The 25,455-nt window shown below is 39.7% G+C and overlaps 2 protein-coding genes across 6 annotated transcripts in view; one reads left to right on the top strand and one right to left on the bottom strand.

Moving 5' to 3' along the window:
• The first annotated feature begins 214 nt into the window (after window positions 1–214).
• Window positions 215–7,449, top strand: LOC131472369 (ras GTPase-activating protein-binding protein 1-like). The gene is made up of 15 exons (XM_058649465.1): window positions 215–548; window positions 1,243–1,361; window positions 1,464–1,545; window positions 2,972–3,145; window positions 3,229–3,322; window positions 3,803–3,872; window positions 4,067–4,256; window positions 4,351–4,455; window positions 4,524–4,644; window positions 4,724–4,849; window positions 4,979–5,088; window positions 5,174–5,318; window positions 5,924–6,049; window positions 6,133–6,242; window positions 6,399–7,449. The coding sequence occupies exons 2-15, from the start codon at window positions 1,267–1,269 to the stop codon at window positions 6,591–6,593; spliced, it is 1,743 nt and encodes a 580-aa protein (XP_058505448.1). The 5' UTR covers window positions 215–548; window positions 1,243–1,266; the 3' UTR covers window positions 6,594–7,449.
• A 1,685-nt stretch (window positions 7,450–9,134) lies between these two features.
• Window positions 9,135–25,455, bottom strand: part of glra1 (glycine receptor, alpha 1) — a 120,739-nt gene continuing 104,418 nt past the window's right edge. For 3 of the 5 annotated variants that reach the window (XM_058649470.1, XM_058649466.1, XM_058649468.1), the window contains one exon: window positions 9,135–13,680. In XM_058649470.1, the coding sequence (XP_058505453.1) occupies window positions 13,372–13,680 (309 nt within the window). In that variant the 3' untranslated portion in view covers window positions 9,135–13,371. The remainder of the gene's footprint in view (window positions 13,681–25,455) is intronic. The other 2 variants (XM_058649467.1, XM_058649469.1) reach the window with 1 other exon arrangement.

Here is a 25,455-nt window from a genome sequence, read left to right as displayed (position 1 = left end):
AAAATTATCTGAATTAAACAAACACAGAAGAATCTTAATGATTTTAACTTTATTCTACATTTAAACAAGTAAGAAAAAAAATGGGTGAAACTGCCCTTTAAAGGGAAGTTAATGCTCTGAATATATATTATATATATGCAGTGTTTGTTTTATATTATTAAGATTAACAGATATCATAGACCTTTGACGTCTTTCTTGTCTCTGTGACGTTACAGAGTTTGACATCAAAGACCAAACGTCTTTCATGTTTTTGCCACGACGTGAACATTAGACAACATTAGTGAGCGTCAGTGGACACAAGAGGACGACGAGAACGAGGACGACAGTGTGTTAGAGACGCTTTTTTAACAACTTTTGTCATGTGACCTGGAGAAATGGGACTGAGAACTTTAAAGCTGTGATTGAGTCAAACTGTAGAGGGCGGTATAATTCACCTCAGCACTCATTCTGACCATTCTGCTGGAAATTAGTCAAAGAAGAAGAAGACGCGGAAAGGAGCGACGGTAAATCAATCAACCGGCTGTAAAGAGGCAGCAGAGATCTTTTCTGTGAGTAAAACATTAATTTACAACAACATTAATGTGTGGTATTTTATTTTGAAGGCAAATGTGATTTAACAATAACTAACACAAAGAAAAAAACAGTGTATTTTCACAATAAAAGGCAGTAGACAGTTATGAAATGTTCTTTTCCACCCAACTTCCTATTTCTCTCCTAACATTTAAAATAGGGCTGCAGCTAACGATTATTTTCATAATCGATTAATCGATAGTACTTGTTTGGTCCAGAAAATGTTGAAAAATTTTGTATTTTTAAAACCTTGAAATGAACATGTTCTTAAATATCTTGTTTTGTATCAAAATAGTTGACAAATCATTTAATAAATCGATGAATCGAGTAATTGTTTCAGCCCTAATTTCAATCACATACGTTTTCCCCAAATCCTTTAGCCCTAAATTCTTTCCTAGCAACAATAAACACAGTAATATTTCATATTTTTTGTGGTATTTTGTGTAGACCTGCAACGAGTCATCAGTTTCTGCTTCTTAAATGTGAATATTTTCTGCCTTCTTTGCTCCGTGCAAGAAATAAATCATTGAAATGGGTTCATTTTGGTTTGTGGACCAAATCGATTCAGGCGTTATAAAGTGAAAATTGGTCGAAATCTCTTTCAGAAACGTTGCAATTACACATTTGATAGTTATTTTTCTTAATTTTTCTCATTTATTCTCTTGTTTTCAGACATTTTTCCAGTTGACCAAAGAAATGGTGATGGAGAAGCCGAGTGCGCAGCTGGTCGGGCTAGAGTTTGTCCGACAGTATTACACACTCCTGAACCAGGCTCCTGACTACCTGCACAGGTACAGACACATTTACTCTCTTTATTAACACTGGTGCAGTTAACGTAGATTTCAACACACGATATTAATATTTAAACGTCGTGTGTTTGTGTTTCTGCTCAGGTTTTATGTGCAGAACTCCTCGTACGTGCACGGCGGCCTGGACAGCAACGGCAAACCGGTCGACGCCGTTTACGGACAATCTGTGAGTCGACTTCAGCCAGAAAACGACAACGTTTAATAAATGACAAATTAGAGCTGAAGATGTTGTAATTTTAAACTTCTATCTGACAAAATGTAACTGTATAATGATCACAACTTCAGTAACAACACCAATGTTCTGTCTCTCCAAGATTTCTAGCCTAGCTTAATTTGACATTTCTGTCCATGGTTTGTCTTTTCTATCGTACATTTATCACAGATACAGTATTTTTTATTGAAAATAATGTGTAAACTAAATATTTAATATATGAAACAGGTCATAAAAAAACACAGAAAAAAATAAGAGTTTCTGAGCTTCTTAGAACAAAAAATGCATCATTACTATCATCACTACTACTTCTAATACACTGCAAAAAAATGCATATTTTTTATATTATAAGAATAATATATATAGTTTCCATGAAACAAGGAAAAAAAAACTTGAAATAAGTCAAATTATCTTAAGAATCTTTAGCCTTAGATAAATGCACTGAATTCAAGTCAAGTACACTGGTCCATATTTTAATTTTTTGCAGTGCAGATACAGAAAAATGACAAATATCAAAATCCAAACATTTACATTTTCTGTCCTTTTACTAGAATGAATTGTAATGTTTTCATTATATCTTGTGTAAAAGCTTCATTTCTATTCATTACTCTGTAAAAATTGAACTGAAGTTCGACTTTAAAAAATAAGCATTGCAAATAAAAATACACAATGTCTTTCAGAATGTGACAAATTAGTTATTTTCCCCAAATTACTGGATTATACGTCAAAGGACTTTGTAATAAACTTAGGTTTTTTTCAGCTCCAATCAGCAATGACGTAAAATATAGCAAATATGTGTGAATGTGTAATTTTTACTAACATTATTATTAACAATAACTCCAAAGAATTAGGGCTAAAGATCCAATTTTATCTGGGTTTTTTTTGAGCAAACTTGGCGTTCATGTCGGGATCTGACCCAGTTTCAGGTCGATCCGATGAATTTTTGCAGGAATTATAAATTACAAACACATGTAGCCACGCCCGTTCCTTTGATCTGTATGTGGGTTACCATGGTAACTGGCAAAATTATTTATCCCCATTATTTTTTTTAGAGCCAAGCCTAGCACAATATTATCATCTGCAAAGCTGCTCACTGCGCCACCTACTGGCAACAGGAAATACAGCTTAAAATAACAAACACTTTTGCTACATAGACTCTTACAGAAATTATTGGTGGCCTCTCTTTAGCGCCACAGAGTGATCGTTATGGTCAATGTTCAGTGCTGTGTCCTATGTTTAAGTTGTCTTTTAAGACGTTTTTCACAATAAAAGGAAATTCCTGCAGTCGTGATAATAAATAAACAAAGACAGTGAGGAAACATCAGTTTCAGAGGTAGAATTGTTCTCTGTTTTGGTTTCCTCTTTATTTTTCTTCCTTCAGGAGATCCATAAGAGGGTGATGGCTCTGAGTTTCCGCGACTGTCACGCAAAGATCCGACACGTGGACGCTCACGCCACCCTGAGCGAGGGCGTGGTGGTGCAGGTGATGGGCGAGCTGTCCAACAACATGCAGCCCATGAGGAAGTTCATGCAGACGTTTGTTCTGGCGCCCGAGGTTCGTCGTCGTCTTCAAGCAACACAGATTCAGAACTCTTTGTCTGTTTTTATCTGATGTGTATTTTCATTTATTTTTTCCAGCACGGCAGTGACGAGAACAAGTTCTACGTCCACAACGACGTGTTTCGTTACCAAGACGAGGTGTTCGGCGACTCTGACTCTGAGCCTCCAGAAGGTGAGAGAAAAATAATCAAAAATAATAGTTTTAGCCCTTTATTTCAAAATTAAAAAGCCTTTTTCCAACAAATAAATGTCTTATTGTCTTTATTGTTTGTAAACTGCTCTCTCTCCCTCTGCACCAAACCCCATTGAGGAAATCAGTGATTTTACATCACAGCACACAGGAGTGGTTGATCCACTGCTGCCTCCATCACTAAGATCAAATGTGATATTTTGTGACGTTGGTGTTTGAAATTCTTTCTTCAGATTTACCTCAGCGACACAAACTGACCACATGAGGCAGTAGCAGACCAGTAGCTCCTGTGTTCCTATGAGCTAAAAATGTTAATTTTCCGTATGGGCTTTGGTGTGGGAGAGTGAGGAGCGTAAAATCTCAGTTTTTCTGATGGAAAGTGCTGTTTAAATCCCCTTAAGAGCTGTAAATAGGTGAATGAGACGTTCATTGTCCTCATTGTGTGTTCATGTGGTTGATCAGAGTCTGAAGATGAGGTGGAGGAGATCGAGGAGAGCGCTCCCTCTGCTCCCTTCTACGACCCGACAGCTCGGTATGAACCACAACTTCTTAAATGTGATTTAAGATCTTCTCACTTAAACTTCATCACATGAGGCTTCAAGTGTTTGTTAAAGCAAGATTTGAACTACAAGAAAAGTTTTTAAATATACACGACAGATTTTATTATTCAACACTGAATTCATGTGGACAAAAAGTCAAAAAATGTTTTGTTCTGGTCTCCTGTAGCTCAGAGCCGGCTGTTCCTGATGACGAGGAGGAAGCGGCAGAACCTGAGGCGGCAGAGGAGGTCCAGGCTGTGGCTGTGGAGCTGGAGATGCAAACAGCCGGCGACCAGACTGAGAAAAGCTCCGCCTCCGTCCCATTGACCAGGAAAGCTGCCTCTGTGCCCGCTGAACCCGCTCCAGAACAAAACAGGGTAAGAGTGAAACACTGAGGCAAGGAACTGAGAAACCCAGTGATGCTGTTCCACAGTGACGTCTAATGTTTCTCCTCCCTTTTCTGTCTTACAGCCAGTCTCCTGGGCAACAGTCGCCAGTAAAAATCTCCCTCCCAAAGGGGCTGGCTCAGTCTCGAGAATCCCCCCACTTGTTGTCAAATCCTCTCCCACAGCACTGGTAGGTGTCTTCTAAAGTCTGTCCATCTCCATTTCTGTTTCCTTACAAACGTGTGTTGGAATTTTTAGCCGCGGGCAGAAGTGAAGCCAGAGTCTCAGACGGCCACACAGAGACCACAGAGAGACCAGCGGCCGAGGGAACAGAGGCCTGGAGGAGGTCCTCCATCGGTGCACAGAGGACCCAGACCAGGTATGCAGGACATCCTGCCGTGAACATGATGCCGAGTCAGTCGACTCACTCCTGTGTTGACCCGTCGTTTGTGTTTCAGTGCGTGAAGGTGAGCATGGCGAGCCTGAGGGTCGCCGGGTGGTCAGGTATCCTGACACCCACCAGCTGTTTGTGGGCAACGTTCCGCACGATTTGGACAAGAGCGAACTAAGGGAGTTTTTTGAACGTAAGTCGGATTTGTTTAACGTTTTTATTAAGGCAAAGAACCCGGAAAACATTCACATGTAAAAAGCTGAAATCACAACTTAAACTCTTGTGGTGTAATTAAAGTCTGGTTCCCCCTTTTAAACCCTAGAGTTTGGTACAGTCCTGGAGCTGAGGATCAACAACGGAGGAAAACTACCAAACTTTGCCTTTGTGGTTTTTGACAACTCTGAACCGGTTCAGAAAATCCTCAGCAACCGGGTAAAATTATATTTTCTTCCGTTGTTACACACTCACCGCATCCCTCTTCTGGTATTTGATTCTTTTTTTTTCTTTGTCTCCTCAGCCCATCAAGTTCAGAGGCAACATCCGACTTAACGTGGAGGAGAAGAAGACTCATTTAGTCAGGGACGGTGACCAGCGGGACACAAGGTATCGGGGTTCAGGTGGTCCCAGCGGTGATGGTCGTGGAGGACTGACTACCCGAGCAGGTATGGCACAGAAACCCAGCCTTGTATCGCACATACCAGGTCTGTTCTGGACTTGATTGACCTGAAGCGTCTGCCCGAGGGCAGCAGGTTGAGATGGGTCTTTCCGTATTTCCTTGGTTCTTATGAGGCAGCGGGAATTGTACAGATCTTCTAGAAAAGGAAGAGGACATCTGATGATCTTCTAAACAGACACAACCAGTTCGAGGTGGTTCTTCCTGAGGATCTTCAGGAAATCTCCTAGTCTTCTTTGACACCTGTGTGGTGTTACTGCTCCAGATCAGGTCCTCCTCTATGAGCACCTCCAGGGAAACCAAAATCCTGAGACCCTCTCCACATAATCCACGCTGATGAGGATGGGCTGAACGCGCAAGTCAATGATCGTTCCTTAGTCTTAGTTGTTGAAACCAGGTTGTTGTCTCTGCTAAACTTCATCCAGACGCTAAACCTCATCCAGAGAACCAGACCCAGAGATGAGCCCTACTATAGTGGTGTCATCTGCATATTGAATGATTCACTTTTAGTCGTTCCCTCAGCAGATGCTGGTCCTGCACTAGTAAAAAATTTAAATTTTCCTGCGTTGACCCATCGACTCATTTGTGTTTCAGTGCGAGAAGGTGAGCAGGGCGAGGCCGAGGGTCGCAGGGGGGTCAGGTATCCCGACGCTCACCAGCTGTTTGTGGGCAACGTCCCGCACGACGTCGAGAAGAACGAACTCAGGGAGTTCTTTGAACGTAAGAACACTGCAAGTCTTTGATTTATGTGTCTCAAAGGTGGTGTAAACTAAATTAAACTTGGTTACCCCCTTTTTCCACAGAGTTTGGTACGGTCCTTGAGCTGAGGATCAACAGTGGAGGAAAACTGCCAAACTTTGGTTTTGTGGTGTTTGACGACTCTGAAACTGTCGAGGAAATCCTCAACAACAGGGTAAGACGATGTTTTCACACTCATTGCGCTCACTGTGTGCCTCTACTGGGATTTGACGGCACTTGCACGTTTGTTCTGTTCTGTTCACAGATTTTGGATTTGAATAAATAAATAAAAAATAAAAAGATGAATGTGACTCCTTTGTTCCCCGTTCAGCCCATCAGGTTCAGAGGCAACATCCGACTTAACGTGGAGGAGAAGAAGACCCACTTGCCCAGAGAGGGCGAACGGCGTGACGCGAGGCCCCGGGGTCCTGGAAGCCCCAGCAGCCCCAAGGAGCGAATAGGAGGGGGCGGAGCCAAACCCAGCTTTAGCTCCAGTGATGGCCGCTACTCTGCCCAGCGTCAGTGAGACACTCTGGGTTTAGATTATACCGTTTAAATTGATAATTTGGTCCAAAAACCCTTTAATTGGGAGCAGAATTAGTAGGAATTGTTGATTTTAAGTTGGAGCCGTCAATAGACTCACTTCCTGCTTGTTCTTGGTTTTAAAAAGTGTATGAAAATTAGGTTTTAAATTATGTAGCTTCATTCTCTGCACTGAGACAGTGGGGGCGTGGCCTCTACAGTCATTGCTAACACACTTGCACTATTCTGGTCTACCTGCCCAAGTGGAGACCGCGACGTCACGGTTCGTCAGTGTTTGTACAAAATATTAATGTTTAAACGCTCAATTACATGTAAAGAAGCAATATTTTCAGCATTTTTTTGGCAGTTTAACGACATATTGTATATAAAGAGAAAGGTGGTTTAGTTACAGTCCTGCTCTCTGTCTCCCTCTGTCTGTATCAGTGGTAGTGCAGCCTCTTTCTGTTTTCCTCTACTTCATTTCCCCATATCTATTTCCTATCTATTTTTAGCCAGCGAGGACACAGGAGCTGCTGGTCTACTGCTGCCTCGTGTGGTCAGTTTGTGTAAATCTTTTTAAAACACTGAAGTCGACACGTGAACTTACTGATGGAGGCAGCAGTGTTCTTAACACTTTCTGTGTCCTGTGACGTAAAATCAATCATGGTGTAACTTCAGTTTCCGTCACACTAACACTAGTTTTTATCATGTTGTGTTTCAGTTGTGGGTACAATGTTGTTACTTGTGTCATTGTTACCATTTTGTTCTAATATCAGCAAGTAAAAATCTTTATTTCTACAAATATGGTGAATGATATTTTTGTACAGTTTCACTCAGTAAACCTCAATGGATTCTGGTTTTTTTTGTGCGTCTGAAACTCTTGTTTAACGAGCAGTAAAAGGAAAAGTCAAACCAACATGTTTTTTTAAAAAAAAGGACCAAACACAGTAGAAGAACCATCAGGTGCAGTTAAGACATGAGGAGACAAAAGGGATCTGCACTCGCCTCACAGGCTTTAAAGGTCTGCACTCAGGTGATTCGCGTCAGGTAATTATCCACACCTGGAATCTGAGCTCGTTTCATCCTGAACTGCAGCACAGACACTGAGAGAAACATTAGTTTATTGTGTGTGTGTGTGAAATTCAAAGACTTTAATCTGGCCTGAACAAACTTAATCCCAATGGGATGATAATGATACGATATAAATTTAATGAGGTGCTATAGAAATTATACATACATTTTGCTAAAGTGAATTTAAAACTAATAACTTGTAGTTAGAAATGTGGAGGCTGCATTTTGGGCCAAACGCCAAAACTAAAATCTACTAATGAAAAGATACAAGGAAAATACACATATTTCATTAGGACAGGACATGTACAAGTTAATAAGTTAATAATAATAATAACAAAGAACACATGATCTACGGAAACTTCCTATTTGATGGGGCAAAAAAAAGCCCAAATGGCCCCAGTAAAAGACAACACTTTATCCCGCCCCTCGGATTGAACCCAGACCAAACGTCTTGATGTAGGTTCTGGTTTTGCCAGGCTAGCAGTTTGTACACGTGGCGGCCATTTTAGAATCCCATGTCGGGGTTGATGAGGTTGCTCCAACTTTTCGAGTTGGAAATCTGACTTGAGAAACTTGGAAATTCCAACTTCTAACATAACATAACTGGAATGCACTAATCTTGTGTTATAAGAGTATATATCAAAATATCAATAACAAAACAATAACACCAGACGTTTTTCTTGGCATATTTGGGCTTCTGTTGCTGGTGTAACTGCTAACAATGCAAAAACCAAAGGTTGTGGGACGTCAGGACAAAGAAGACACTGTAACGCACTGATTTATTTGCAATTTTTAATAGTTTTTCAAGAATGATTACATAGATCCTTGAGTAGAATAATAACAGAAAGCCAAAAAGATCCAACTCCGACAACCTTGACAATGTTCAAAAACAAGGTAAAGAGATTTTTGTTCAGAAAACCTTTAATCGTTAATAGAATTAGTAGTATGACATATTTCAATAAATATTTCGATATATACAGATACAGCAGAAACGGTACATTCTTTTTTTCTCTTCAAATTACTTCACTTTTTTTTTGTACAAGCCAAAATATCTGCCATTGTATTTATACTCATGCAAAATATTGTCTTTTTTTTTCTTCTTCAGATTAATGAAAAATAAAATAATTTGCTGAACTTTATTATTATTTATTATTACTTTTTTTTCATCCTGCTTTGATGTGCACTCTCGGATTAAAAGCGTCATAATGAGCATCGTAAAATTCCTGCAAATGATAACGGGTGCACTTTGTGCCAATACACAATATAGAAGCGAGTAAAGCAAAAAGTAAGGCCATTCCAGCTTGTGCAAAGAAAACAAATAATAAATATTATAATAATAATAATCGTCATAATAAAGTTTCTTTTTAGTTCACAGCAGGTCAGGAGTCACTGTATTTTGTCTTCTCCTTCAGGGCATCGGATTGTACAGTACATACAATAAGATACAAGAAACAAAACCCCTCCCCCTCCCTCCCCCTCCCTCCCCCGAAAAACAAAGAGAATTATTAATCATCGACAAATCAAATCATGCTACTTTAAAATCCACTTCAACCTATAAGGATTTATAAACTTCCAAAGACAAGTCCTTCGTCAGTCGTTCTGTCCGTAATGCAATAAACCCAGTATCTATCTCATGTTATGTACCCCTCCCCCCCGCCACCCCCCCAACCCATAGAGTAATAACAATGATTAATACAATGACGTGAAGCTCTAACGTGACTATGATTTACACGACACTCACACCTGAGGAAAAGCGTATGAATATGTCAAAAATACTTCATGTCAAAACAGCGTTTTTTTTCAGGACGTGCGTGAGTTTTAGCGCGCGCTTATAGACGTCCTCGTCTTTTTGTTGCATATTCAGCACACGACGTATGGCACAGTAAGATATGTGTGGACCCAGAAAGTGTCGGACGACTGCTGTTGGCAAAGAGACTGGTGATAAACGGAGGTGGTTCTATGGCACAGAGGGGAATAAAAGAGTCAGTTGTTTAGGCCATGATCAATGAGGAGGCTGAAAATTTGTCGTTATTGTTGTTATTTTTCTACACAATTGAATACCAGTATTAGCACTGAAACTGTCGCAGGAGCTGCTTTTTTTGTGGTGAATAAATACGTTTTCTTTTTTATTTGTTTGTTTCTAAAAAAAAAAGTTTGTGTCCACAGTTTTGGCACAAAATAAGAATAAATACATCTTTTTGGGACATTTGGACTCTTTACATTCAAATATCATGCACAAAAAATGAAGAGCTCTTTAATTTAACCTTTAATGACATGCTGAATACTTAATACTAGTCTGAATTTTACTTAAAATATAAGCTAAATATTACCGTTGCTTGCTTTTTTAAGGGATTTTTCTGCCTCGTTGCTTCTACGTACATAAGCGCTACTAGCAAGCAAATTTTTATCTGTGCTGCCTATTCACTTTTTTGGTTGTATCTACGTTAGAATGTTACAGAGAACAAATATTTGACCAAAAACAGAAAGACTACCCAGAAAAGAAGCACACACTTTTCATCTAAACATCTAAATCTGAATAATGACTTATTGTTTGCTACATTGCGGCTACACAGGTTAGCATAATATTTACTTTACTGAGTTTCTTTTGAGGGAAAATAAGACATTTTATCTGGACATAAATCATTGTTTTTGCCTCATTACACATTATTCAAAGTAGGCAAAGCATAAAACGAGAGATTATCTGCAGTGCTTTAAAAAATAAAGTAATTTGACTCAAATACTAGATGCTATCTAAGCTAACGTCTCTATAAAGCAAGCTGAACATGTGTGCTAGCATGTTGACTTGCCTAACCATGCTTAATCTTCTCATATTTTGCACCTACAAGCAAGCTAACTTTAACTTTATTAGCACTCAAATCTCAAACAGGAGTTGAGGGATTCTTTCTTTTTCGGAAACTGACATCAGCCATGTTTGTGACAGTTGATGCTAATCGTAGCAAAACATCAGTGCGTCCTCGGTGATCATGGCCATGAAAAATGCTAACATTTACTGCATTTTACAGAAGGAAATGCATAGTTGCTGGGGTGAATTTATTGTATTCTATGGCACTTCCATTTTAAGGTTAAAGTTAAAACACGTTGGAATGTGAACACAAGAATGTGCGTGGCAAAAGCTAGCCCTTCGGATCAGTCTGACACACTCAAAAAATAAATAAACAATAACAGAATGAAAAACATGATAATACATGTTAGCAATGACATCCTTTCACTTCAACAGGAATGTTATAAAATAAATAAATACATAAATAAATAAATACATTTTAAAAATGTGACGGTAGAGGAACGTGTTCCATATGAAAATATTTTGTATACACTGACATTTATATATGAGACATTATTGTAAATGAACACACCATCGAGCAAATAGTTACTATACTTCAAAAAAACCAAAAAATCTTTGGCTTTGCTTCAAAACCAAGTTTGACTGAGGCTTAAACATTTGAAAATCATTTGAACGTCACGTCTATCGAGAAGTTTAGAACACAATGAATGTTTAACAGCTGAAAAAGAATCATCTGAAGATACAATTATTGTGTTTTTTTAAGGAGGTGAAGGTGTCATTTATGAGCCTAGAGCTTACAACAGACAAAGGGACCCTCCCCAATTTCAAAAACATGTCCACCAACAATTCAACAAGCAGCTCCTTTTACTCTGATTGTGACATCAGTTGTTCACAAATTAAAATGTAAGAAAGAAAAACAAAACTTTATCTAAAGCTGGAATAATCAAGTCATACAATATGCTGATGATCTTCTTGTATATTTCCCCAAAAAGCTGAGAATCTTTTAACAATAATTTGCTGGCAGAAGATGATATTGATGTGGAAAACTCTCCGTATGTCACTGTACAAAGACATAAAGCAGTAACATAACTACGTGGAAACTCTGTGTAAAACTAAATTTGAGTTATTAAATCTGTTTTTTTTGTTCAAGCTCTGCTACAAAAATTTAAATCTCACTTTTTGCGACTTTTTCTGTAAAGAAGCACTTTGGAATTGTTTTTGAGTAAACAATGCATTTGTGACAAAGGAACAAAGGAAAAAATCCTGACAAAACAACAACAACAACGACCGTTCAGACAAAAACGGCAAATAAAAGACAGGTCATTGTTTTAGTTCGGTTTGGCTACGTCAGCTTTGTTTTCATCACTTCACCCTCTCACTCTCGTCCATAATCTTTACAATAAGCGGTTTTAGCAGCGGGATGAATGAGTCCGAAAACCACTCACAGATAGGTGGCGCTACAAGGAAGAAAAAACTGCATTAACTGCAGATTCTGATCATTGCATAGAGAAGCCTGCTGCAAAGTAAAACAGACAAAAATCTAAATCATCCCATTCACGATGGCTACGACAGAACTTTGAACTCCAAATGCATGAGAATTTAGCGTTTTTTTATTTTTACAAGTCGGGACGTTTGCAGCTACAGTTGGCGCGAGTGAACGAGATGGAGATTAACACTTAATTAAGGTATAACAGGTGTTTAAATCTGTACAATTTTCTACACGTGTCCTCACAGGATGGTGGGGGAGGGGGCATGGTCATTTTTACTCCACTCAGGGTCGAGTCGTTCGTCCTTCAGCCGATGGAAAAACAAACAAAAACAGTAAAACCTTAAAGAAAGTGAGTGGAAAACCAGTGCTTCTTCTTCATCCTGACGGACATTTTCAGCCACATAATAATTTAATTGGCACACGAATGAAGAAATAAACATGAAATAAATGAACGACATACAGAGGAACGTGTCGAACCACAGATACATGAGAACATTTCGCTTCATAATATTCAACGCTGCACGTGCAGCACGTGTTTTTTTTATATTTTTAAGTTTCCGTTTTTTTTGTTGTTGTCCATTGTTGTTGTGATTGACAGCGGCAGCAGCAAAACCTCAAGAGAGAAAAAATCGACGATCGACGAGTGCCGGCAATACACGCTTGAAGCAAATCTAGATATAGATAAGGATGAGGCGTCACCCTCGCGTCACTTTAAATCATGGAAGCACCGATCCCTTCTTTTTCCACCGGGGAGGAGGGGGTGTGTATGAGAAAAATCCCTCGTTTCCAGATGCCCACACGCTTGTAGAGTTCATACTTTTATTCCATTTCATGATAGATATATGAGTATATTACACCACCCCATCCTAAATTCACATTTTATATAGAATAATATATCTGTCTTCACACAAAAAAAACCCTTAAAATCAAACACAAGACCTTTAAATAAGACTCTCCTTTAGTTTGTGTCCATCCGTCCAATCGCCCCAGAGTTTGTCAGGCGCCGCCGCAAAAGTTCTATGTTTTAAACTTTTTTTTTCATCTTTTCATTAATATATTGCCACATTCATATATCATGCATTTTACTGCATTGCTATTGCACTGGTCCAGATTATTCAGGAGGTGGGAGAAGGAGATAGGAACAAGATCTGGGGCAAGAGAGGAGAACAAAGACGGGGGATGGGAGGGGGAAAAAGCAATGAATATCTCAAATCGGGGTAGGGGTCAGGGAGGGTTTGAGGCAGAACCACGAAAAGCATCGTAATCCTCGAGCAAAAGAGGATGAAGGAAGAGTACGAGGAAAGGTGGCGTGGTTTGGTGTGAAGTCATCTCTCTTTATCTCCTTTTTTTGTTTCTTTTCCTTCTCTTTGCACCGTTTTCTCCACCTCCACCTCCGCCTCTGCCTCCTCCGCCTCTCGACTACTGCTTGTGGATGTCCTCGCTGCGGATGATCTTGTAAGTGATCCAGTAGAAAATGTTAAAAATGAGGAAGACGAGCGGGAAGGCCACGCGGGACACTGTGTCGATGCGTTTGGCGCGGCCGATGAACAGCTTCTTCATCTCCTCGATGCTCTTCTCGGGCGCGGCCGAGGCCGGCGCGTTGTTGTTGTTGCCCTTGATGGCCATGCCGTCCTTGGCCTGCAGGCAGGCGGGGCCCATGCCATAACCGGGGAAGCTGAAGCGCCCCTCGCCCGTCTCATCCTCCTGCAACACAGGCCAAGACTCAGGCTGTTAGGAACCAGAGAAAGACGTTACTGTTGGAGGTGCGTGTGTGAGCGCATGTTTGAATGAATGAATGATGATGGAAAACAAACGGTGGAGTGAAAAATGGGACAATCAAAAACTTTTAGGGTGAGTTTGTCTTTAAAAATTATTTTCAAGAAGTAAGACTAATTTCTGGTAAAATTGTTCTCATTTTAATCTAATTTTAAGGAACAACGGTGGATGTTAGCCATAGGGTTAGCCCTTGGTCAGTCTTGAGAACAGTAACTGTACTTGGTAGGCAGGGTGTGATACGTATAGTGTGATGTTATATAGGCGCAACGACAATGGACAACAATGAACGTGATACGACAGACAACAGGGAGAAGCTTGTTTCTTCTGCTCGGTTTTTAGTCCCAACACTAGAACGAGGCAGTCGCTCATGTCCGAGCAGTAGTTCCATATCAGATCCTTTGGGCCTAAATTGTTTTGTGAGTTGAGGCTCATTGGTTCTGGCAGGAATAGCCTCCGCGTGAGTTTGTTTACGGTGGATCGCAGGTTACGAGCCTGAGACCCACGCACTTTGGGCACCCGCCTTCTCTGGCAGCACCATTTGGAATGGAGACATGCTGGTTCTGGTTGGGTTGCTTGCAGCGAGCTGGCAGAAGACTTGATTACAGTCGAGGTCCGCCTAAAACCACGCCAGCCCGCGTGGAGTGGCTCTCATCCACCAGTTGCAAGACAACTGCTGTTGGAGACTTGAATGTTCCAAACCCTAGTAACCCAAGGGCCCACTCGCCGACCACGTTCCAGTCACAGAGTGAGTAGTAACGGTCATCTGTTGGGGTGCACTGATCCCACGCACAACCTCCCCACTCTGCCTGGTTGCAGTTTAGTGTTATACCCAGGACACAACAAGACGTCAAGCTTTGCATGTCTAGCTCCACACGTACCGTACCATTACTCTGGTACCTTAAGGGAAGGTTACTGAAAAATGTAAATATTTTGGTACTATTCCTACGTAACTATGGGTAAAAACCGACCAGGTACATTTTTAAAACATGTGCCCCCTAGTGGTTGTATAAATAACAGCAATGTGGTACCTCAGGATTGATGCAATCAAGCTAGTAAAGCATTGAACTTTGGTGTGATCGACACAGGTTCAACTCTTATGTTAGACTTTGTCATTGTCTGTAACTCACTGCCTTTTTTGTTTTTTTAGCTCTAACGCTAACCTTACTAACACTTGTGCCCAGTTGAGTTGTAATATTCTGCTAAAAATGGGTCGTATTCAGGGGTTTGACCAAAAAGTTATACTCATAGTTACAATTCAACACTCCACTATGATGTTAAGCTAAGGTTAAGGATAGTAGTTGCAATTTAGACAGCCAAAGTTGTTGGCTAAGGACAAGCCAGAAGAAAGGATATATGGACTATCCACCAGGGGGCGACTCTGCCATTTGCAAAAATAACTTTTCTTCAATGGAACGTGATGTCAATGGTAAATTATGTTCACATTTAGAGGAAAATAGACGAGAAACTACAATCTCTTCCAATAGGAGACTGGGGACTTCCGCAATGTGCTACGTGGTCTCAAAGTGGACTTTCCCGTAGACGTCCTGCTCTTTTCAAAGACTCCTGAATGTCCTCTTTAAAAAATATGGTCTTTATTAAAAGTAGAAGAGATAAAAGAATGTGATTTATCAAGATCACGTCCCCAAAACGAGCTGAAGACCAAACACTGAGTGTGTTTATGTGACCTGTCGAGGAGACTGAAGGTGTTTGAATGGAGAGGATTGATTGATGTGTGTGTGTCTCAAGGTTACTGTGTGTGTGTGTGTGTAGTGTTTTCACCAGAACACGTTGAGATTATTAAAAACCTTGTCTCCACCGTCTCCCTGCCATTTCATTACAGGAGACACAATGACTTCCTTATCTGGTTCATGGACGTGCGTGTGTGTGCGTGTGCGTGTGCGTGCATGTGTGCGTGTGTATCGTGTTCCTTCAAAAAGGTAAAACAACAACCATGAAATTAAAACTCAGGAGACAAAACGTCCTCCGATGACGACGACAAGCGTCCGTGTTTGTTCTTCTGAAAATGCGTTTCCTGTGAGAGGAGGTGGGGCAGAACTATCAGCTAGACATCTCTCCTCCAGTGCATTGTGGGTAATAAAAACAGGGGGATTTTGTGATTCAGGGAAAGCAGCAGCAGCAGCAGGAGGACGAGGATGTTAACGACTGATGCTAAAAGCTCTGCGGCAAACACAAATCAAGCAGCCAATAAAAGAAGGCGCCTCAGCTCAGTTCAGCTCAGACCAGCATCTGTTCCCAACAGCAGATACACAATCAAGAGCCAATAATCACTAATATTGATGCATAAAATTACATAAAAATAGAAGAAACGTCCTTTAAAATAAAGAAATATTACAGTTTATGTCTTTAAATGCTGTGTGTGTCCTCAGATACTGTGTGTGTCCATGTTTGTCCTCAGGTACTGTGTGTGTGTGTGTGTCCATGTGTGTCCTCAGATACTGTGTGTGTGTGAGACCACCAGGTAACAATCCATTTTTGGCGCCCGTGTCCCCGTTCTGTCCTTTCATCCACACCAACCCATTCATTACTGTTAATACATGTGTGTATGTACACGTGCACACGCATGCACACGCACACACACAGATTGTGTGTCCACACACATTAGCCGCGATGCTAAGCGTCGACCTCTGTCCGTCCTTCAGTGAAGCTGCTAAACTGTTACAGATGCTCTGTTTTATTCTCTCTGTCATGTGATTAATGTGGAGGGAGGACGGACGTGAGGGGGAGGAGCAATAAGGAGGAGAAGGAGGAGGAGTGAAGAAGAGGAGGAGGAGGTGATGGAGGAGAACACTTGGACATTTGTCACATTCATGTCTAATTAAAAATGTCCTCCATTATCACGGTGAGTGTCTGATATGAACATAAGAGACATGTCAGTGTCCTTTAAAGAGACAGTTCAGTTTATATGAGTCTTAATACCATGTCACCCCTCCCACTTAGCCCCACCCCTCTGTTTTGCATAATATTCACATGTGGGCGGGGCATGTCCTAATTCTCGTTGAGGTCGAGGTGAAGAGTGAAGTGTAAGGAGATTTGGGATTAATGAGATTTTTGCCCAGAAAACAAATCTGGAGACGAAGAGACTAATGTTCTTGCAACAAAGCGAACACTCAGGAACTGTGATGAAGAACTGTGAACTGTAGAGGGTAGTGTTACATGTCTCAGTGTACTGGTTAGCATGTGGTGTGGCTATGCTAACCACAACAAAGCGTGTTTGCAGTCTCCATGAACTGGTCCACCAGTATTCCGGTGGTGAAGACATTTTGGGACATGTGTCCGCTGTTGTGTATTACAGACAAGATACAAAAAACAGCTAGCTGTAGCTAACATTAGCATGTTTTCTTGTTTGTTTTGTTGGAGCACTGCGTGTTAAATCTGCTTAAGTGATGATGTCTCATGTCCCTGATCTCTCTCCTCAATATCACTGACTTCAAGGTTCTTTCAAACATGTCATTTTCGCACGTGATCTGTGCAAAATGTCCAGAAAATTGTCATGAACGCAACAAAAGACAAAAGTTCACAGGAGAATGTCCACAACATTCAATTGAGAAACAAGATTTATACAAAAATTCAACGAGAAAACTGAAACCAGAACTTCCTGAGAACGTCATGTGATAATGTACAACCCCTCCTGACAATTTCGTGAAAATATCCAAACTCCAGAGCAGGATTTTAAGTTTAACTAGAGTGTAACCCTTTGCCTGATTTTGAAAAATGCCATAAAAGTGGGTTGAGAGCTGAGTTAGGGAGAGCGGGGGTGTGGTCTGGTAGTGAAATCTGACAAAGGCACTGATTGGACACATTAGAGTGGAGCAGTGACAAAAGAGCCAATGACAAAATGTGGATGCAGTAGCTGGTGTTTGACCAGAGAGGGCGTTAGATAAACCAATTTGAATATTCATCACCTCACTTTTCCTGTCAAAGTGTTGTTGAACCTACGTTAGCGTCAAAACTCAAAAGATTTGAGTTTTGACGCTCAAATCTTTTGATTTGAACTAATGTCCTTTCGTACATTAGTGAGAAAGGATGATAAAAATGCCAAGATATTAAAGAAAAATCTGAAACTGGACCGATAGAAGGAGGAAAAAGAGGAAAAGGTCCACTCATCCATCACACTTCCCTCCATCAGTTGAACCATTTCTATCTCGTTGATGAGATTAATCGAGCAGATTATCAGGACGCAGGGAGCAAACAGCGTGAGCTGCGCGATCGTCCGCCGCCGTCTCATCTGCAAATATTACCTTTGGATGGTTGTTTTTGGAAGAGCCACATTTACATAAAACGCCGCTCGCTAAACTGTCAACCCCAACTAATGCCGGCATCCGTCTCCTCCCTGAAACAGGCCGCCGGAGGAATTCCTTGCCCCGCGTTCCGCCTCGTGATTTCCCTCCAGAAGCAATTCCAGCACCAAGAAGGAAATATATTATACATTTGCCTTTGCTGATTCATTTTCTCCGCCCTCCCTCCTCCTTCTCGTCTCTGCTTCTTGCTTCCATTCAGGCCATTTGAGGCTTTTTAGGATGTTTCAGTATCAATATGTCAGCGCTGAGTGGATTCTGTGGAGCTGAGGGGGAAAAAACTGAGCTGTTTAAAGAAAAACGTCTAAACTGCCCGTCATAACGATTCAAAGACGGACTAAATGACATAAATGTGTGGTGACATAAAATGTAGGATTTAAAGCTGGGGTAGGCGGATTTCCAGTGAGGTGGTTGATACAAAAATGGACGTCATGATTCACTGAAGATCTAAAAAAGATAAATTGTTATTTTATGTTATAAATCAAGTAAAAAGTAGACACATTTTCTCTTAAATTTGCTTAAAAAATTAGTGGGATCGCCCCCTGATGGACATTCAAGAAAAAGTTTCAGACTTTTCCACATTGGCTTCTCTTTCCAGAACATTGGAGTATGTTAATGTAAATGTATGTAAATTCTCCTACACCAAAAATTACAAGGTGGAGACATAATTCTGAGGTAACAATTGATCAATCAATCAGTCAATCAGTCAATCAATCTCAACCAGTTTACTTGCATTTTATATTATGATATTGTACATATAAAGTATTAGAAGGTGTAAAATAAGTCACTCCATTCTGCACATACTCTCTGTCATATTCGATCTCGTCCTTCTACAAAATTAATGCCATCAACTTCAAACTTGGCCACATCACTCTGGACAAGACTGGGATTAAAAGTTACCAAAAGCGTCACATAGCATCACACAGTGTATGCGCTAGGGGCCGTGAAGGTTATATACATAATAATGTCATAATAATGATAAATTATTGTGTAAAATATATGCATAGTGTTTTATTTATTTTGGTATTTTACATGGAAATTTGTATGAGAATAAACTTTTGCTTATGTATTATCAATGAAATCTCCAGTGTCACATGTCAAACAGCGAGTGTGGTCCGAGCGTCAGCGTCGAGCTGTCAGTCTCAGAGGTCAGAGTTCGTCCAGCATTAAATCACAGATCTGTCTCCCACTGCTTCCTCAATCCTCCTGATCCCTGTGCTCTCTTATCTGCCTTTGTCCTTAAAGCTGCTCAACAGCCTGTGAGATCAAAGTACTTAGAGGTAGACGGCGTGTAGAGCCTCTCACCCTCTCCTCACCCTCTCATCACCCCCTCACCCCCCCCCTGCTGCAAAACACCTAATCATGGCTAACAAGAAGATTATAGATGATCAATCACAAAGCTGCTTTCTCTGGTAATGCTGGCGTTAAGTAGAAGTGCAGTGGCTGCAGAAATACTTCTCTTAGTGTACGATTCTTTTTCAGCCTGTGGACAAAACTGGGTCCACATCTGCGATAAATCACCAGCACGTTGAATCAGTAGGGTCAACCACAATTGTTCAACCCAAAAAAGACCCGTATGTCAGTTGTGCCATCACAAACGTGTCAGAAACAAAATAAAATACAAGGACATTTTTAAATTCAGCTTAGCCGAGTAAAGGCAACATTTCTTACATAACAGAATTTTTTGTTGTTTGTAAAAAGTTTCTTAAATTTTGGCCAGTTTTTCCTCATTTTAAGTCGCTAAATTTACAAGCTAGAGTTAAGAATTCTAAACAAGCAACATTTGCTTAATCCACCCATTTCTTTTCTATGAAAACAACACTAGTCAAATCAATTTAAGAATATTTGATTTATTTCTAGTAGGGCTGTTTAATTGGAGTGTGTGAAAATATAAGATATTCTAAGGTATAAATTTCAGCTTAATCAAAAAATTATCTTACTCCACTGGCAAGTTTTTTTTTTCTCTTAAAAGAAGATAATTTGAATCACTTTAAGAATATTTGGCTATTTTTTGCAGTGTATCACTTTGTGTGTGTGAAACTATAAGAAATTCTAAAGTATAAAGTCTTTAAGTTAACTTTTGTTGAAAAAAGGAAGACAGAATTTCGTACAACCTTATATAATATATACCATATAATATATAACATATAATATATATCCTTAACCTACAAAGCAACATTACAGTGGCTGTAGATTTTCAAGATAGTTTTATTATAGTTATATATTTTCTAGTCAAGCAACATTTACTTACACTATTGGCAGATTATTTTCCTTAAAACAAGAACATTTATATAAATTGAATAATATTTAACTTATTTCTAGTATAGGGCTGATTTACAGTGAGAGACAGAGTTATCCTCTTTCTTTACTCGTATACTTGAAACATGACGATCCTGGATTCTATCCAGCGTCTCTAATGTCGAACAGTTATTTTTCCTTGTGTCTCCGTCGGCACTGATTCTGACTCATTTGAATTCTTCTCATGCTAATCTTGAGACGACGGCGCTGCTGCTGCTGCTGCTTATTGAAGCAGACTGAAGGTTCGACTTCCCTTTGATTCCTAAAATGCTTCTCAGGTGGGCCGATCCTTCAAGGATGAACACTGCTGGTCTGAGACGGCTGCAGTTGCCACGGCTGCCCAGCAGGAGGAGGTGTCACTCTGGACGTGGACTCACAGAGGGTTCTCCCTCCCTCTCCCTCTCTCTCTTTGTGCTGCAGTATCTGTTTGACGCTCTCTCACTCTGTCTTTCTAATTAGACAGACTTGTGAGGCAGGTACAGCCTCAGTCTCATCTCTCTCTCTTTGTCTTCTTCTTCTTCTTCTTCAGACTATCAGTGTCACTGAAGAATCAATAAAGCATCAGGGAAGAAACCACAGAAATCAGCACAACTGGGACTGAAGCCTCTGCTGCTGCTGCTGCTGCTGCTGCAGAGAGGACGACGTCCTCCCGTCCAACACTGATGAGAGACGAGCCGAAGTGGAGGCTGCGATGTAAAGCACCAGCACAGCCTGATTGATTAACACTCTGACGCTGACATTTCCCAGAAACGCTCGACTACAGTTTCCAGAAATCACAGAAGCACTTGGCCGTCGCTCGGCTTTAGCCTCCGCCCTCGATCAAACAAACAAACAAACAACAACAACAACAAATGCTGCTGCTTTGTTTATCAGAGCCATAAAGTTGTTATATTAGGATAATAAAGTATTATAATCATAATATTACAAGAAAAAAGTTGTAATACTAGGAGACTAAAATTGTAAAATTATAAAAAATAAAGTTGTAATGTTGTTTAAGAGAAAAAGTCCTAATATTACAAGAAAATAGTCATTATATTAGGCGACTAAAGTAAACTATAAATTTGAAGTTGTAGTATTACAAGAATGAAGTTGTAATATTAGGAGAATAAAGTTGTAATTTTTCATAAGAAAAAGTCATAATAAGAGAAGACAAAAGTTGTAATATGAGGAGACTAAAGTGGTAAAATTATAAAAAATAAAGTTATCATATTACAACATAATGTTGTAAAATTAGGAGAATAAAGCCATAATCTTTCATGAGTTAAAGTCGTAATATTGCAAGAAAAAGATGTAATTTGAGGAGAATAGAGTTGTAACATTACAAGAAAAAGTTAGAATATCACACAAATGTAATCATAACACTGCAAGAATAAAGTTGAAAATTATGAGACTAAATTTATAACATAAGGAGAATGACTTAATGACTAAAATTATAACATATATATAAGTCATAATACTATTTTCTTTCACTGTTTTAGTGGCGTACGCCTCCATTCACATGACGCGATGATCACGTGCAGCTCATTCATCCCCGTAAACACGCAGCCGTAATCACGGGGAATAAAATCCCTGCAGGGGAATATTATTCTAATCCAATACACGCTAACACAGTTACATGTGCTAACCGTGCTAACTGTGCTGCCTCAGCCCCATAAAACACAACAGCAGCCTGTTTGTTCTGTCCTGTTGTTGAGGGAAACTCTAAATAAAAGCCTTATCTTTAAACTTAACCACTTCCTTTTGCCTCATTAGGTCCAGGTTTTGGTCCCCAATGATGACTACTGGTCCTGACAAGGTCAGAGTTTATGGCAGATATAATGTATTCCCTATTCCCTTACCCTAGCCTTAACAAACACAACTAAATATCTAACCCTAACCCTTAACATAAACCTAATTCTAACCCTAAAACCAGGTCTTAACCCAGGGGTCAGTGAGTGTCTGGTCTGGTCACTTTGTAGCCCCCGAACCGCAAGTTTGAAACCTGTCCTAACCCTTTTAAGGTGGGACACAACGTGAGGACCAGCTAAAATGTCCTCACAGTAATTACACACACACTTACAGACAACTGCACATATATTTTACAACAATACCGTTTACGAACTGTAGGGGGAAGCAGAGAGCAAATCCTACATTGTGTTACTTTAAGTATAACCAGTTAATGACTCACCCTCACCTTAACCTTACCCACAACGCAAATCTTAGTCCCAAACTATTGGTTTTGTTCTCCATGAGGACGAGTGGTCCTGACAAGATCAGTGGTTATGCGCGGTCCTCAAGAGGCAACAAATACAAGAACACACACTCACACAAACACACGGATCTGTAATGGCTCCATGAAAAGACTGAATCTAATCTGCCTGAAGTACGTCAGTGTTTGTGTTCATTGAGCAGAAACCCGGGCTCTTATTTTGTATCAAACACAATCCCGACATGATTTTTCCTCAAAGTAACAAAGTAACAAAGCAGCAGAGTCTGCTTTTAACGCAGATCTTTTCTTCTCACAGACTGGACCAACGTTTGAATTCTGACTGAATGAGAAAATCAATTTAGACCAAATCATTGTGAGCGTGGCTGAATGTGCTCTATTATGAGAACACACACTGAGAGTCAACTGTGTTTGGATTTTTCTCTCTGAACCAAACGACTCAAGGCTGAGAGAATTTGGACTGAACCTGAGCCGAGACAGACAAATATCTGGTACTTTTTCTGTTCATAGTTCCTCCTCAACGTGGGCGGAGTCATCAAAGCATGGCAACACACAAACTCGAGACTTGTAAAGCAGTCGTTTTGGGTGTAACTGAATCATTAGAATCAACAGAATGGTTCAGTACATCCTGCATGGTTGGAGCAACAGTCACTGAACGGAAATACAACTGAACGTGGTCGTGATCGGGCTCACGATCGCTGGCTTTCAGCAGTGCTGTCTCTAAATACACCAGACTCCTCTGTTAAGTGTTGACATTTTAGACATTTCCTTTGCTAAATGTTGGAGATTAACATTTAATGTTTTCAGGATTTTTAAGTCAGTTTAACTTTGATCTGCAGCTTTGATTCTTGTGTCGGACGTCACGCTCATGACTCACCAGTGACGACAATCTCTGACCAATCAGTGGGATTTGGAATTCTAAGTAGAATTTGGAATTCTAAGTGTATTTATAATTATTCTCGTAATATTATGACTTTCGTAATATTAGGATTTTTCTAATATTAGGACTTAATTCTAGAAAGATCATTTTTTTCTCTCTTCAGTACTCTGTCGTAGTATTACTAATGAAAAAGCAAAAGAAACGAGCCGAGCTAGAAGTGTTTAATGGAAAAAGACAATAAGGGTAAGTTGAAGCGACACTAGCTTTTATTTGTGGTCACGACAGACAATAACAGTTATTGTTACATCCCGATAATATCGAGTTCTTAGTGACTGTTGATGCTGTGAAGCTGGAGCCGATGAAGGCTGAACCTGGCGGACGTTTCCTCACTAATGGATGACCGTGGATCACATTAGACTCACATTAGAGCGACTGTCCACTGAGGTTAATTAAGAAGGTGTGACGCCCGGGGGATCAGGGTGACTTCACACTTCACTGCTGGATTTATCACACGGCTGCAGCGCATCAGGGATTCAAGTCCACCATCTCAGTGATGACGCTCGTATATTTTATTCTTTCTTTTCCAGGCTTTGTTTTTGTTTTTCGTTGCTTTGCATAAATCCTGAGGAGCTAAATTTCAAAGTGAAGTGTTTCTACACTTTGAGGGATTCCTTCATTTGGCCCACATTATACTTAAAGCAGCCTCTCGGCAGAAAATCCTACTTCAAATGCAAATACCTCAAACTCCACTGTGTTTTCCCCCTCGTGATTCTGAGCAGTTTTAGCCGCAGGTTTGGACGTGGAAACTGAAAAGCTCCTTAAATATTCAGCTGTCAAACTGCCTGTAGTGAAGGTAAGGTCGGTTAAGGGACTTTCTGCATCATATGTGCAAAATTAAAGTACAAACGTGTACTTGACAACATCTTTTTAAGCTACTTAAATCCTCTAATCCATTCACAAGTGTGTCATTCATTCAGTCATTTATTTGATTTTCAAATAAAAACATGTAATACGTTAATAAATATTATAAAATATAGATAATTTCATTATACAATAGATTAAATGACCCCTGTTTTTAAATTCCCTGTTGTGGGACTAATAAAGTATTATCTTAATTTCCTTACCTTATATTATTTTTCCCTTACCTTATTTCCTTACCTTATCTAACCTTTTCTTACCTTACCTATCATTATCTTCACTTACCTTATATTATTTTACCTTACCTTTAGTTCCTCACTCAATCTTACATTACCTTATCTTATCCTTATATTGCGTCCTGTGCCTTTCCTTATCTTAACTCTTTTTCCTTAATTTATCTCACCTTATCTATCTTTGTTACCTTACCGTAACTATCATTATCTTGCCTTAACTTATCTTCACTTACCTTATATTGTTTTACCTTACCTTCCTCCCTTTGTCTTACTTCATCTTGACTTGACTTATTCTTATGCCTTCTCTCATTCAATTTTATCTTAATTTCCTTTCCTTATCTTAACTTTATTTCCTTACCGTAACTATCATTATCTTACCCTATCTTATCAGACCTTATTTTGCATTAACTGATCTGTCTTTATCTTCACTTGCCTTAATTCTGTTATCTTATATTAATACAGGTAACAAATGACTATGAGAGGAACATACGACAATTGTACATACAGTAGTTTGTCTAAATTCGGAGTTATTCAACATTCTATAATTTGTTTAATTTATTATTGATCAATAATTCAACACAAATCAACTCTCAGTTTAATGTAAATTTACTCAAATAGAACTAAACCTTATGTTTCTCCTCCAGACAGGAAGTTAGCCAAAAGACAACATTGTTCTCATGCATTTTTCTTGTTTGTTTTGTGATAAACTACAAAATAAAATCAAACTAAAGTGTGAAAACAACGTCAACAACTTTGTCTCAGAGCGTTTAAATCGATAGCTGGTGTTTATGCCGAGTCATGAATGTGTCAAAACTCTTTCTCTCGCCGCCTTTTCTACAAAATATAATAAAATAGTATTTGACACGGACAAAAAAA

Source organism: Solea solea, chromosome 14, assembly GCF_958295425.1.
Source record: "Solea solea chromosome 14, fSolSol10.1, whole genome shotgun sequence".
NCBI classification, from domain to species: Eukaryota; Metazoa; Chordata; class Actinopteri; order Pleuronectiformes; family Soleidae; genus Solea; species Solea solea.
Note: the sequence above shows the minus strand (reverse complement) of the source record. Positions and strands in the feature narration are given on the sequence as shown.